Source organism: Vidua macroura, chromosome 13 (genome assembly GCF_024509145.1).
Source record: "Vidua macroura isolate BioBank_ID:100142 chromosome 13, ASM2450914v1, whole genome shotgun sequence".
Lineage (NCBI taxonomy): Eukaryota > Metazoa > Chordata > Aves > Passeriformes > Viduidae > Vidua > Vidua macroura.
The window spans coordinates 15,291,465-15,304,507 of record NC_071583.1 but is presented as its reverse complement, the minus strand read 5'-3'; the positions used below and the strand labels follow the sequence as shown (position 1 = coordinate 15,304,507).

Sequence of the window (13,043 nt, the reverse complement as noted above, 5' to 3'; positions counted from 1 at the left end):
GGATACATGAAACTGCAGTTTGGTCAGCAAAACCTGTAAAGAGCCACTGAAAACATCTATCCATAGTTAGCTCATCACATGCATCTTATCAGTATTCTTTTAAGGAAACCAATTCAAAAACTTAAATTTTAAATCAGTGAAGAACTCCTTGGACTCCACACATTATTTTAAGTGGTTCAGACTCACCAATATCCTGCTGTCACTATTTAGTGCATAATTATAAGTGAGTGCTGGATGGAACTTGCAACTTTAATTCACTTCTTGCTTTTATGACCAAATGAAAGGACAGCCAAAAGCTTAGCCCTTTATCTTATGGGCATTCCTGAAAAAAAGGGTTTTAAACCTCTGCAGTGAAGTAGGCATTGCGTTCACAGTAATCAAACTCCTCTGTAGATACCAGTGTGATAGGATTTCTTCCAAACAGGACCATTTAGGGTCACAGAGAAGTTTCTCACCTTGGCAAGTGCTGCCCTGTTTTCTGTAGCCCAGCTTGCAGTCACACAGGGCTGTCCCATCCCTCACCACACACTTGCTGTTGGCCTCGCACGTCACACCTTTGCAAAGGGGGAGCTCTGCAGTCACACAGCAAAGAGAGTTTCCCTTTGAGCATGTAGGGCACTGGTAGAAGACATAATTCACCTTACAGGATTTCTGGAAATAAAGGCAAATGTGGTTTCCGAGGACCCCAAACTGGCTCAGAAGCCAGAGGATATGAGCAGTGCAGGCAGCTCTAAGTTCCTGGCAGCCTAGGTAGTCAGGTCCCCCAAGGCTGAGAGAAGAGATCTAGTTGGTGTCCAGAGAAAGAAGAGAGGCATATAGAGATGGTACATCTTAACCCCTATCACAAAGTGGGGGGTAGACCCCAGCTCTTCCCTCTATCTCTATCTCCAACGCTCAAATCATCTTTCCTCTACATTCCCAACCTATTCAGTGCTTCCCTGCCCCTTTAGGGCCATCCAAGCCCATATCATAGGACTGCTCTCCCAACCTCTCTGCAGCTACCAGTGTGTTTACCTTGGTCACACCTGGGGCCTGTGTAGCCTCCATAGCATGTGCAGCTCCCATTCCCAGCGACGCCGCTGTTGCATTCCCCATGCACACAGTCACACTCTGCAAGGGAAGTCCAGACAAAGCTTCAGCCAGGCAATGCACAGGGCTTCAGGAACACACTGGCCAGCTGCCCTGGCACTTGGCATCCTGATTTCCCACCAATAATCCACTAGCTCCTTTTAAAATAGGATGCCAGTCAGAGCTTTGAGAGGGTAAATTGCTTGTCCTGGGCTCAAGAAGACAAGTTAAGAGTAGCCCTGAATGCAAGACCTAGACCAGTTTTTCAGGTGTGTGTTTTAACACATGAGCACAACCACCAAGATCACACCTATCTCACCTGTGTGGAAGCAGGAGCTAGACAAAAAGGGCTCCTGTAAGAGTGAGGCTGCACTGCCTATAATTCACTTCCCAAAAATGCCATACGTGAGAGGCAGCACATTGTGTAATCATTTTTTTACATAGGGCAGCAAGGAAGAAGCTGGGAGACAAGTGGAGCTGTTATAGAAGTCTGAAAAACAGTTGGGAAGTGAGTGTGAGTTGTTTCAGGGGTGTAGGTAATGGCCTGGCTAGAAAGAGAGAGGAAAGTGGGATAGCCTGGGTAAGAGGGGGTGGGAGGGGAGATAGATTTACAATAGGAAAAATGGACTGCTGGAGTGAGAGGCTCAGAATAATTTATTTAATGGGACAGTGCCAAAGGCCACAAAGACAAAATGCCCAGACAACTGCTATTGAACACTGCCATCTCTCTGCCACTTTCCCCCTCTCCAGCACCTTCCTCACTCAACCTCTTCCTCCTCCTTCCTTGTTTTCAGTTATTTTTGTGGAAATTTCACTTGAATGACTTCTTCTTACCTGACAGACAGTCTGGGCCAAAATGATTTTCATCCTGGCAGTTCTGGCAGCCATACCCACTGTATTGCTCCTAGAAGGGCCCCAAAATGTGCCAAATATTATTTTTCTATATCACTCTGTTGTTTCACACATCATTATAGTTTAAAGTCTCTCCCCATTTCTGATTTTCTGTGACATCTGAAGCAACACAGTGAAGAAAACTGATCTGTTCATTGCTCCAGCACTAACCAGCCCCCGTGGCAAAGGGGATCCCAGTGTAAGCTGACACACAGAGAGCATGCAAATGCCAGGAAACTCTGCTGGGCACTAAGGAAACAATGTCCTAATTAGAGACAGAAGGAACATTCCAGCTGGCTCCTGATAGCTCTCTGAAAAAGGAATCTGGAATTCATTAATACCAGTGGGATTTTTTACATTGATTTTACGGGGCTCAGGGACCTTCAGCATACATTTTAGTTGATATAAGGTGTCTTTGAGTTAAATCCAAAATCAACTATCCTCAAAGATGAGTCCAAGAGGTAGAATTTGAGCTGTTAATTAAGGATGCTGTAAAAATATAACAGTTCATGAGGGAAAATTTCAAGTCTAACACTGATTCATTACCCTATGCATTTTAGAAGCACCACTCAATTCAATTCAATTCAATTCAATTCAATTCAATTCAATTCAATTCAATTCAATTCAATTCAATTCAATTCAATTCAATTCTCTATAGTTTGGCTGTACTAAGTCTGGAGTGGTAAAGAAAAAAGAAAAAAAACATCTGTCCTAAATTCTCTTTCTCATTTCTCCTGTTTTTCCTGAGAGAGGGAGCCTCTGCCTACCTGGGTATAGCTCATTAATAGCAAAGTGTCTCAGGGCTTCTTGCAGCCACAGACAGACATGATTATTTTAACTGATCAGGGGTTAAATTAATGCAATTCTTTCCTTATTTCACCCAACTCTGCACCATCACCAGCAGTGTTTTAGTGCTATTGCTGACAACAGCAATGCTGCAGGAAAACCACAGACACTGATGCTGGGATGAAAGGAGCTGCAAATGGCCTTCCAGGCAGAAGGGCAGCCTCCACCCAGAGCACCTGCACAGACACCACACAAACAACTCCCTCTGACAAAGCACATCACCCTCAGAGTAAATCATGCACTCACCTTGCAGATGCAGGTCCCATTTTGCTGTATACCATCCAAACATGTCCCATGGCCATTGCAGGGATTTTCAGAGCCACCTGGACACTCTAGCAGGTAAGAGAAAGGAGAGATGAAATTAAATTGAACAACCAGCACCTTTCCATCTCCTCCTGCCCCAGCTGTTCCAGCTGTACAAAACAAAGGCCAATTCACCAGCAAATTATCCAGCGTGCCTAACACTGGCCCAGAGGTGAAAGGTCTAAGGAAAAGTCCCAACAAGCCATAACTGAATTTCAGCAAAGGCACTGAAAGGCATTTTTTGAGGTTGGACTGCTGCTGCCAGCAGCACTGAGAGGTGAGGGCAGTTCTGGAACTAGGAACAGACAGGAGCCTGCTTTGCAAAGACACTGAGCATTTTCATCTCTCCTTGACTTCATGGGGAGCTGGAAGTGTGCCCAGAAAAACAGGGTCCCCACATCTTTAGAGTGGGGTACCTCCAAATTCTGAGGACTATTTCTGATAATTCTGAAATCTGTGATTTCTCTGATGAAGCCAGTTACTTATTCAAAGCTAGTACGAGAACAGGCTCAAGCACTCAAACAGTCTCCCATTTTCTGTATAACTGGAGGGGATCTTTCCATATTCCGTCAGTCGAACGTGTGAGAAATGTTCAGCTTAGCAGGCCTTGCGTTTGGATTTTTGAGACAAGACAAAACAAATTCTCATTACTTGGCATAAATCTGAGTGGGAGTTCTGGGCTGGTTATTTTCACCTTGGGTTGGAATTGCTAAGTATTTTCTGTGGCTGAGCAGCTGGCTAACTCCAGACTATAGAGCAGCACACGTGGCACACGCAGTGCAGACAAGAGGGATATCAGAAAGATCTTCCTCTTCCTTTGGAAACTTTTGTAAAGAGGAACAAAAACATCCCTTTCCAAAAGTTTATTTTTATAGAAGAGACAAAAGGAAGTTCCACCACAGGAGGTTATGTTATGTGTTAAATCCTGGGGATTCAACTCATCTGGAGCAAAGAGATTATGTGCTGAACAGACAGATATGCTCCCAGACAGATAATAGAGACCTTGTGAGTGTTCAAGGAATAATGAAAATTATTCACCACAATATATATTTAATGTCTCCTATTAAAACAGGTTTGACCTGGTTCAACAGCTGGAGGTTGTTGTAAAAAACCCCAAAACTTACCATAGCACTCTGTACCCCAGAATCCTGGACAGCACTTTTTCTCCTCAATTTCCTTCTTACACATGTGATGGCACCCTGGCAGGGAAAGGGTATTTTCTCCTAACTTGACAGAGTATCTTAAAAAGAATAATCCAAGATTATGATTGTACCACAAACCCAGCACAGGCCTGCTGGAGGGTTTCTAGGCAATCACACTGCAGTGCCCTGAGCTCTGAAGGGAAGGAAGGGCCCTCATCCCCTGTTCCACGCACACAGACAAGAGGTTTCACTCCAGTTATGTCTTCTCTAAAGAGGCCCATTGATTTGAGCCTCAAAGATTGGTTAGAAGAAACCTGTCAGAGACTGGGCATGAGACAGGATCTTGCATCAGGATGGAAACCTTGGGTGCTGAAGGCTTAAACAGCACAGAAAAAAAGGTAGGATTTCCAGGGTGACTCAGCATTCAACTTCACATCTAAAATAAGTTTGAAAGAACAAAATCTCCTTTCAGGAATCATTCCTTTGTGTCTTTTACTAAAGACTCCAGATCAAGATGCTATAAATTTGGATTTAATAGCATATTATTCACAGATTCCCTATTAAATCTTGGACAAATGCCTTAAATCCCTCAAGGATGCATCTTCTTTTCAACCCATCATCCCTCCCCTCTACACACAGGCGAGTCCTTGGTGGCAGTGCCTCTTGTTCTGCACGTACACAGTACAAAACTATTCTTGGGTCTGTCCAACAGCCACCACATGAGTAGATAACACTCAGAAAAGCTGCATAGACTCACATTATTCTTACACTTCATTTTATTTTTGGCACCACATCCTTCCCAAAAGGAACTTGGAAATTGTCTCAATAGCATTGCTGCTTTGCCTTCCATCTGACTCCTGTGTGTGTGCAAAAACTGCTATAAACTGCAAAACTGCCATCACTATTTTTAAAGTACTTTGAGGGAATTGGAGAAAGAGCAGACAATGGGGCTATATATTAACAGTTAACATTCACTGCTGAATACATACACAAACAATAATCTATAGTGTTTCATTTTACAAAAGCCTCCTAGTAAATTCAGTTTTCCTTCATCCTTTTCCTACCTGCCAAGCTCAACAGAGTATGAGCAAGGAACATATGAACAAGCAATTGTCATAAAGTGAACTAGGAAGGTTAAAAGTTCAGAGGATTATTGCTGGAAGCTGGGAGGGTATACAAGGGGAACTATCATTATATTTTTTTCCTAATAAGCCACTAAGGAATTTTGGGTCTGAAACAAGTTTTTATGCTAGACAGACCTCTGTTAAATTGCTACGGCAGGATTAACAAACTCAGGTTATTTAGGGCAAGTTAAGAGGTTATTGTAATTTAATTTGTTCTGTGTATGGAACCTGCCCAGCAAAAACTCTGTGGGATTTGCAAGGAGACAAAAGCAACAATAATAGGGGCCATAAACTCATCTGAAAACAGAACTCCGTGGACCTTTACAGCTCAAGCCCACGTGTGTGTTCTCCTGAAGAGCACACTACTCCCTGCATAGAAGGGCTGCACCAAAAGCATAACACAGTTAGGAAACAGGCCTTACCTGCAGTCCCTCACCCCTGATCTTTGGGTGGTCTTTAACCAGCCTCTTGGACACAACATTTTAGGCACTGCAGCACAAGAAGTACATGCTGTATTCAAGGTGAACATCGTCTTGACATTGCATCGCATGGATTTTAACTTAAAAAGAAAAAACAGAACATAAATAGTCCCAGATTAAATTGTTATCCTAGGCACTTGCAAATCTTGTGATATCTCTATCAAGTTGCACCATTTGTTAGATATCACTGGGGAGGGCAGTGGCCAGTGCAGCTGCTGGGAGGTGTCCCACTCTCCCATGGACTAAAGCCCCCTGCCATGGTGCTGCATGCTTGGATCCACTGGATCACTGATCCACTGGATCAGCTAGAAGCAACAGGGCAGATCACAGCTATCCTATCCTTCCCCTATGACCCACAGCAAAATTTCTAACCATTTCTAAAATAACCACAACTCTGCACTGCTAATTTCAGCTGATCTTTTACAAATATGTGGTAGTGGTATGTGAGGACAAGCCCTAAGTTAATAACCCTTGCCAGAAGACACTGAATTAAAAGGCAACACAGCATTTATCTTTTCCATGCCACTGATAAAATCCAGTTCATTGCTGTTCCATGGGTCTGCAGAGCTGACTGTGTTAGTTCAGTCTATTTCCCAGAGCCAGGAGCTGCTCACAGAAATATTTCTCATGTGTGTATGTCCTTCCACCCAACCAGAATGACTTTAGGGGTTTGGTTTTCCTCACAGGGCTTTCCTGCATCCCTGCACAACCTTGCTTTTCCAAGTGAAACACAGATGGCAAAGTACAGCCTCAAGAGTGAATGATCATCATCACATGCCAGTCTGTCATCAAACCTTGTGATTTTGCTCCAAAAGCATTTCCTCGAATTTCTAAACTTCTGGAAGCAAGCAACTGCATGGAAACCTCATTGGTAATTTTGAAACAAGACAGTATTTGTCACTGCTGATGACAGAGAAAAGCTAGCAGGCATGAGCTGTGTATGCCCCAGAAGGTCACTGACTGGAAAAAGCCCAGAGCTCATCTCAACTGTGCCTCTACAGGCTCTGTATTTTCTAAAAATAAAAACATTAGATCAAATTTTGGGAGGAGGCCTTGATCTGGAATTTTAAAGCCAATCCTGAACAATGCTGCTAATGCAGCAGCCCTCCTGTCCCCAGAACTCCTTGTTTTGGATTCCCATCAGCAATCTCAGCTTTGCTTCCTCTGAACTTAAGCCCAAATACATACATTTGCCCCAAGGCAAGGGAGGAAGCCTGTGGCTTCCCATCAGTTATCAAGAGCTCAGGAAGGCCCTCCCAGATGATAGGCAGCAGATCCTGTCAGGAAAACCTCCTGAGAGATAACCCTCAAGTCTCAAGTCCACAGAGACATGTTCCTGGAATATTTCCCGACTCCTTCCCTCTGACTGGAATCATTGAGCTTTTTCTCATGTTTATGGATCCACCTTCTGCAGCCATACATGCCAGAATGCTGCCCAATGAAGGGAATTATTTCTGTGGTTGCCCTTCCCATGGATATTAACTTCTAGTAGTGCTTCTGAGGCTTTCCTACCATACAGCAATCTCCAGTTCCCCTGGCAGCAGAGTCCCTAGGAACCTCTTACGTCAAGAACTCCCTTGCAGTATGAAGAGCTCAAAACCAATCTGAGATCCAACTCCATCTCTCCTGTGAGCACCAGCTTTACTGATATTATCCAGCAGAACAGAGATCAGCTTTGCTGTTCCTTATGCTTCCACTCACACAGAGCAGACAGGAGATTTCCCGTTTTTCATGGAGCAAAACAGAGAAGACAAACAATATGGATGAACAAACAAGGTGCTGCCTCTAGAGTACTCTGCCTCTAAAGATCAGCAGTGCCATTGGTGGGGTCAGCCATCTGACTGGATCTTAAATGGGGACTCCAGATGAAAGCTGGGGTTTTGAAAGGAGCCAGTTGAAGCCAGGCACATGGGTCTCACAGAACAGACAGCTCCTGCCTTTTGGTTCCACTAAATCCCAGGGTTAGCCTTCCCTGAGACACAGCCTCAGAAAAAGGAATGGGAAGATGCCTGAGCAAGAAATACAAATGTGGACTCCTTCCTGTGAGTTAGAATTATGCCACAAACCTCTACCAGGTATCTGAGCCACTCTAACTGTATCAAAAAGACCAATAGGCAGTAGAGCACAAGCCACTAAATTAAAATTCTCCAACCTTCTATTTCATCTGTACTTTCAGGCATCAGACACTGTCAGGCCATTAAATGTCATGGTGGTGGAGGAAGACACCATTATTCATACATTATTCTATTTCCCTTCTCTTTCCTTCATCAATGTGGCTCCACTTCTCAATGGAAATGAAGAGTGGGAGAGGTGGATGGATGTCTGCCATTCCTCCCTGTTGGCATGTTTAATTCCTTGCAGACATCTAAGACAAGACACTTATTGTGGAATCCCCCCTATCCTACTGGGACACTTGATAAGCTTTAGGCAGCTTTCCAGTAAGACCTTCCCCTTTTTATAAGGAAAAATGCTTGTGTCAGCAGCAACAGGCAGGAAGAAAGAGGAAGAAAACAGCTGAGTGGAAAAGTATTAAAAAAAATATTTCCCTTCTAATTTGAGTGACAGAACTGATGAAGCAGTCATTTTCTGGAGACTTTTGCTTCTTAGGAAAGCAGAAGAGGGAATCAGGGGACATAAATGTAACAATTTGGATACTCAAATTCTGGAAAGGATGAAAGACAGACAGAAGTTGGAGTCAGAAGTGGCTCCTGGGACACAGTCTCATGGAAAACAATGATGCACTGCTCCCTTGGGCTCATCTTTGACTGCTGTTTCTAAGCGCAAAGCAACTGGAAAGGAAGAAGCAAGAGGGAATATCTGTGCCTGTGATGCAGCAGTGCTGCCTGGTGACAGTCACTGTTCTGATCAGGTGATGTTGTGAGCCTGGACTGGGTCACAGTTTGTGTACAAAGGAACAGGAAAGGAGGACAGATGCTCTCAAATATCTCCAAAATGAAAAGTTTTTAAAGCAGAAGGCATCCAGCTGTAGCCAAAATAAGTTAAGAGCCAGGGTGCCTCTTCCAGGCTGTGCTGTGCTCTCTCCCTGCACTCAGATGCTTGTGCAAGAGCAACCACTGCTCTCTGCATTCAGCTGAGACACATAAAAGCTTCTGGATGCTGCAATGTTTCCTTCCCTCCTCTCTGAACAGATGTCCCTCACTTTTCAAGTGCTCATTTCTTGTATTCCACCTCAAGAGAATAAGCTGGGAAGTATTTCGTAAGGGCTAGTTTCATTCCCCTCATTTTCACTCTTTATCTTTTCCTCCCAAACCATAACACAAATCCTTCTGCATGGCAAAAATCTCAAGGAAGAAAGAAAAACATATTTGGACGTCAGTGTTCAGCTCCAACAATCCTGGGAGCCAGTTCTGGAAATAGCCATTATCTAATGAATCACCAAGTTTCCAGTGCATTTGTCCTTTACAAAACAGAGCTGTAGACACATGCTTGAGTCATTATAGTCATGTACCTCCCCAAGCAGTTCTCAATAACATTTAAGCTGAACAGAGCAGCAGCTCCTGGACACACAAACTCTTCACACTTGTTCAAGGAAGACACTTTGTAGCATGAGGATGAACAGAGATCACAAAACATGAGATTTACTGTTGCCTTGGGTTTCCCAGCATCTCTGCTGCAGAGCACTGGAAACACGGGGATGCTGAGACCACTCTCCTCTTTTTTCCCACCTTCCTCCATTCCTCCTCCAGCACAGCCTGGGACTGGCCTCCTCTCAGCAGAAAAACTTCCGTGGTTCTCACATGTGCTGCATCTTCCCCAGCCCATAGCAAGAGGTATAAAAACCCAAATCAGACTAACAAAGTCACTGTCATGTTTGAGCCATTAAAGCTGAGCCCTGAGGTAACATCACTGAAAAACAGGTAGTCCACTCTCTTCTCTCTCAATGGCCTCTGTGAACCAAGGAAAGCCTCCTGTGGAATCATAGCACTTTTATTCCAATCAGATCCAATGGGTTTTCTGAACTGCCAGAGAAAGCTTCATTTAGATCCTTATTTTTTCTTATCTCCCATTATAACCTTGCAAATGGTTCTTTGCTTTCTCCATAAAGAGGGAAAAACTCTAAAAGGGAGTTATTCCTGGATTAAATCAACTGCTCCAGAGGTGATTCAAAACATTTAACTTCTCTGTAAGTGGGTACTCGCTACCTTATAATGTAACTGTTTCATGCCAAGCCAGACTCCTCAGTGATTACAGAGATCAACAGAGTAGAGAGACCTACATTTTCACTTACAGCAGCTGAAGACACAAGCCCATGCCTCTGAACACAATCTGAAACCCATCTGCCTGGAACCCACATCTCCAGACAGATGAAATCCACCCCTAGAAACACTTCATGTTTGTGCTCAAGTCACTGTAATGATCCCACAACCCTTCCTAGCATTCATTTATGGCCCTTTCACAAAAGAGTCTATACAGAAGCTTCTACCCAAAGGTCTGACACTGAAGCATGGTTCCAGTCCTCTGGCTTTTTCTGAATCAAGTCCTTAAGACTCACAGGTCTGTCCACTCCCCACAAAGGCCTTACTGTGTCCTTCAAGACAAGACAACCCTATACAGGGTGTTTCCCTTCCCCAGGGAATTTCCAAATGCCCCCCACAACTCCAGGCTTAGCAGGCCAGCTCACTCCCCCAACAGCAGGACACAAGGAAGGGGATGGCAGGAGACAGTATAATGTGAATTAGTGTGAATTCCAGCCCACAGGAACTGGGCTGCCTCACCATGGAGTATAGAGAACAGATCTACAAAGGTATCACACATTCTCCTAGGTGCTGCTGCTAAACACAAGAACAGAGATGAAGGAACCAAAAGAAGATTGAAATAAAATGGAAAGTATTCAACAATCCTTACTGAGGAGCTTTTGGGAAATATACTTGAAACAAACTGTTGCAAAGGGACAAATTGATGAGACTGTAAAAAATTTTTTAGAGAAAATTTGTCCTGGGAAACTTAAAGATCTGTCCTGATGGATACAAAGTTCCCGTCCTACATACTGAAACTAGCAGAAGACACAGATGCTGAATGTTTCCCTCTGATGGTGCTTCTTTCAAGTTCAATGCCAAACATAGACATGAATTTAATCTGATTTAAAACTCAAGCAGCTCCCTTCAACCTTATTATTTAGTTCCTCAGTTTGGACTACAGAAGATACCTTACAGCCCTACAGTTTTTACTGATTTTATTCTGCACCTAACTAAATGTAAATGAAAAAAATGAGTTGTGGAGAGGACTATTTCCTAACATGCTACCATCCAAATATGAAGAACTGTTCAATGAACATTTAAACAAAGACCCGCAGACTTACCTTCTGACTCTGGCAGTCAGCTGTGGGAGTGAAGCATGCTGCTAAGAAGAGAAACAGCAATCCAGGAGGATGCATTTTCATGCTTTTACAGGCAGGACCCTTTACACAAAAGGGGTGGCGAGAGAGGCTGCAATTTCTGTAAGATAACACCGCCTACTAAGAATCAGATCCAAGACAAACCAGAGGTTAAAAGTAAACAGGGAGAGAGCATTTTTGCACTGTGCTTTTTGGCTGCAAAGCCTTCAGAAATGGATCTGCTACTTCTAGCGTTAGTTCTGAATCAACATAGCCTTTTTCTTTCCATTCTTTTTTTAAATGCACAGGCAGAGCTCCTTAGTAAAAGGTTTACTCAAAACAGGAACATCTACGGATTTCCTTTTACATATCAGTTCAAAACAGAAGGAAGGAAATCCTTAGTTTTCAGCTAATTGGAATGAAAAGAGGTTAACTGTATGCTTAACAGAAGGCAAATCCAATGGGCAAACTTAAATACTATAAATTCATGAAGAGTAAGTTAATTTCCTTTTGCCACTGGTGTGAATATGTCCATAACACCTCAAAATGAAGGTAGAGATGAGCACTGCCTATCCCAAAGTATTGCAAGAACAAAACAATGCAAGTGACAGGCTGTGCTTTAGAGCAGGAATGGAGCACATTGCATCAATCAATCAATCAATCAATCAAGCACCTTGGGCAGGCTTAGATATTTTTATTTTAAATAGTTGACTTTCTCAGCAAGAAAAGCTGATGCTATGGCAGCAATGGCAAAATTTATAATTTCCAAACACTCTGCTGACAGCTTGATGAATCCAAGGAGCACTTTCATAGCACTCAGAAAAGTAAAGTCCCAAAACAGGATTAAAAAAAATACACACTAACCTGAGGTACAGTCTGCAATTTATATTCTCCTTTTGAATTTTACAAAGAATTGATTATTGACAGATTTTCCATGTTCTTTGTCTCCCTGCACTGCCAGGAGAGCCCAATATCCTGAGCAGTCTAAGGATTGCTTCTGTTAGCAACAAATCTCACTAAGCAATGAGGCACCTTCATATTTTCAAGCCATTGATAGCACATGGAGGTGCTAAATGAAACCAGGACAGGGAGCCATTCTTGTGCTTACATAAATAATGACAGCATTAATACTTTTTTGTCCCTGCATCCCCACAAAGACACACATGATGTAACATACGAGGTGTAGAGGAACCGCTGTACTTACTGGTGCCGTTAGCTGTGCTTTACTTCTGCCTTCATCCTACAGGGAAAGGCAGCATGATGAACAGCCAGCCCTGCTATATATCCTGCACTAACAGGAAGCAGATAAGGCACACAGCCATCCACTGCAACCCATGTGAGAAGTGCCAGCCCACAGCTCAGCCCACTTGTCCTGCCACAGGACAACTGCAGCCCTGGGACCATCACTGCCCAACTGGTGCCACCCTGTCAAGGTCAGGGGGCTCACACTGCTCTGGAAACCATTTGGTACCCTGAAGGTCTTCAAAATGAGGCAGAGGCATCATGGCTCAGCCAGCTCTGGTGCGATGGGAAAGTCACAAACGGGCAGTGGGGACACTCTTGTAGAGAATGGAAGTTGTACAGTGTCTTCTTGGCCTGCAGTCATGGCCCTGAGCTGGCCATGGAAACACGAGAATGAGGCTGCTCCTCTGCTCCATGCAGCCCCAGGAGGATGGGGAAGATTGTTGGGTTTTCCAAGAGCTGGCTGTATGACACAGGGATTAAGTTGCCAGCATCCACACATAGCTGATAAATTTTTAAGGTGAAAATAGCTCACCCTGGGGCACTTGAAGGTGCATTGGCTTCTTTAATGGGTCTTCAGACAGTTTTCTAAATGAGTCAGCACTGAAGATGG

General features: G+C 43.7%; 1 protein-coding gene across 1 annotated transcript in view; it reads right to left on the bottom strand.

The window, feature by feature from the left end:
* The window catches only part of STAB1 (stabilin 1), a 52,794-nt gene extending 40,368 nt beyond the window's left edge, over positions 1-12,426 (bottom strand). The window contains exons 1-8 of the mRNA XM_053989804.1: positions 12,393-12,426; positions 11,174-11,309; positions 5,797-5,933; positions 4,233-4,348; positions 3,052-3,137; positions 1,903-1,972; positions 1,015-1,110; positions 456-572 (exon numbers count right to left, since the gene is read on the bottom strand). Coding sequence (XP_053845779.1) covers positions 456-572; positions 1,015-1,110; positions 1,903-1,972; positions 3,052-3,137; positions 4,233-4,348; positions 5,797-5,933; positions 11,174-11,254 — 703 coding nt within the window. The 5' untranslated portion in view covers positions 11,255-11,309; positions 12,393-12,426. The remainder of the gene's footprint in view (positions 1-455; positions 573-1,014; positions 1,111-1,902; positions 1,973-3,051; positions 3,138-4,232; positions 4,349-5,796; positions 5,934-11,173; positions 11,310-12,392) is intronic.
* Positions 12,427-13,043: the final 617 nt, after the last annotated feature.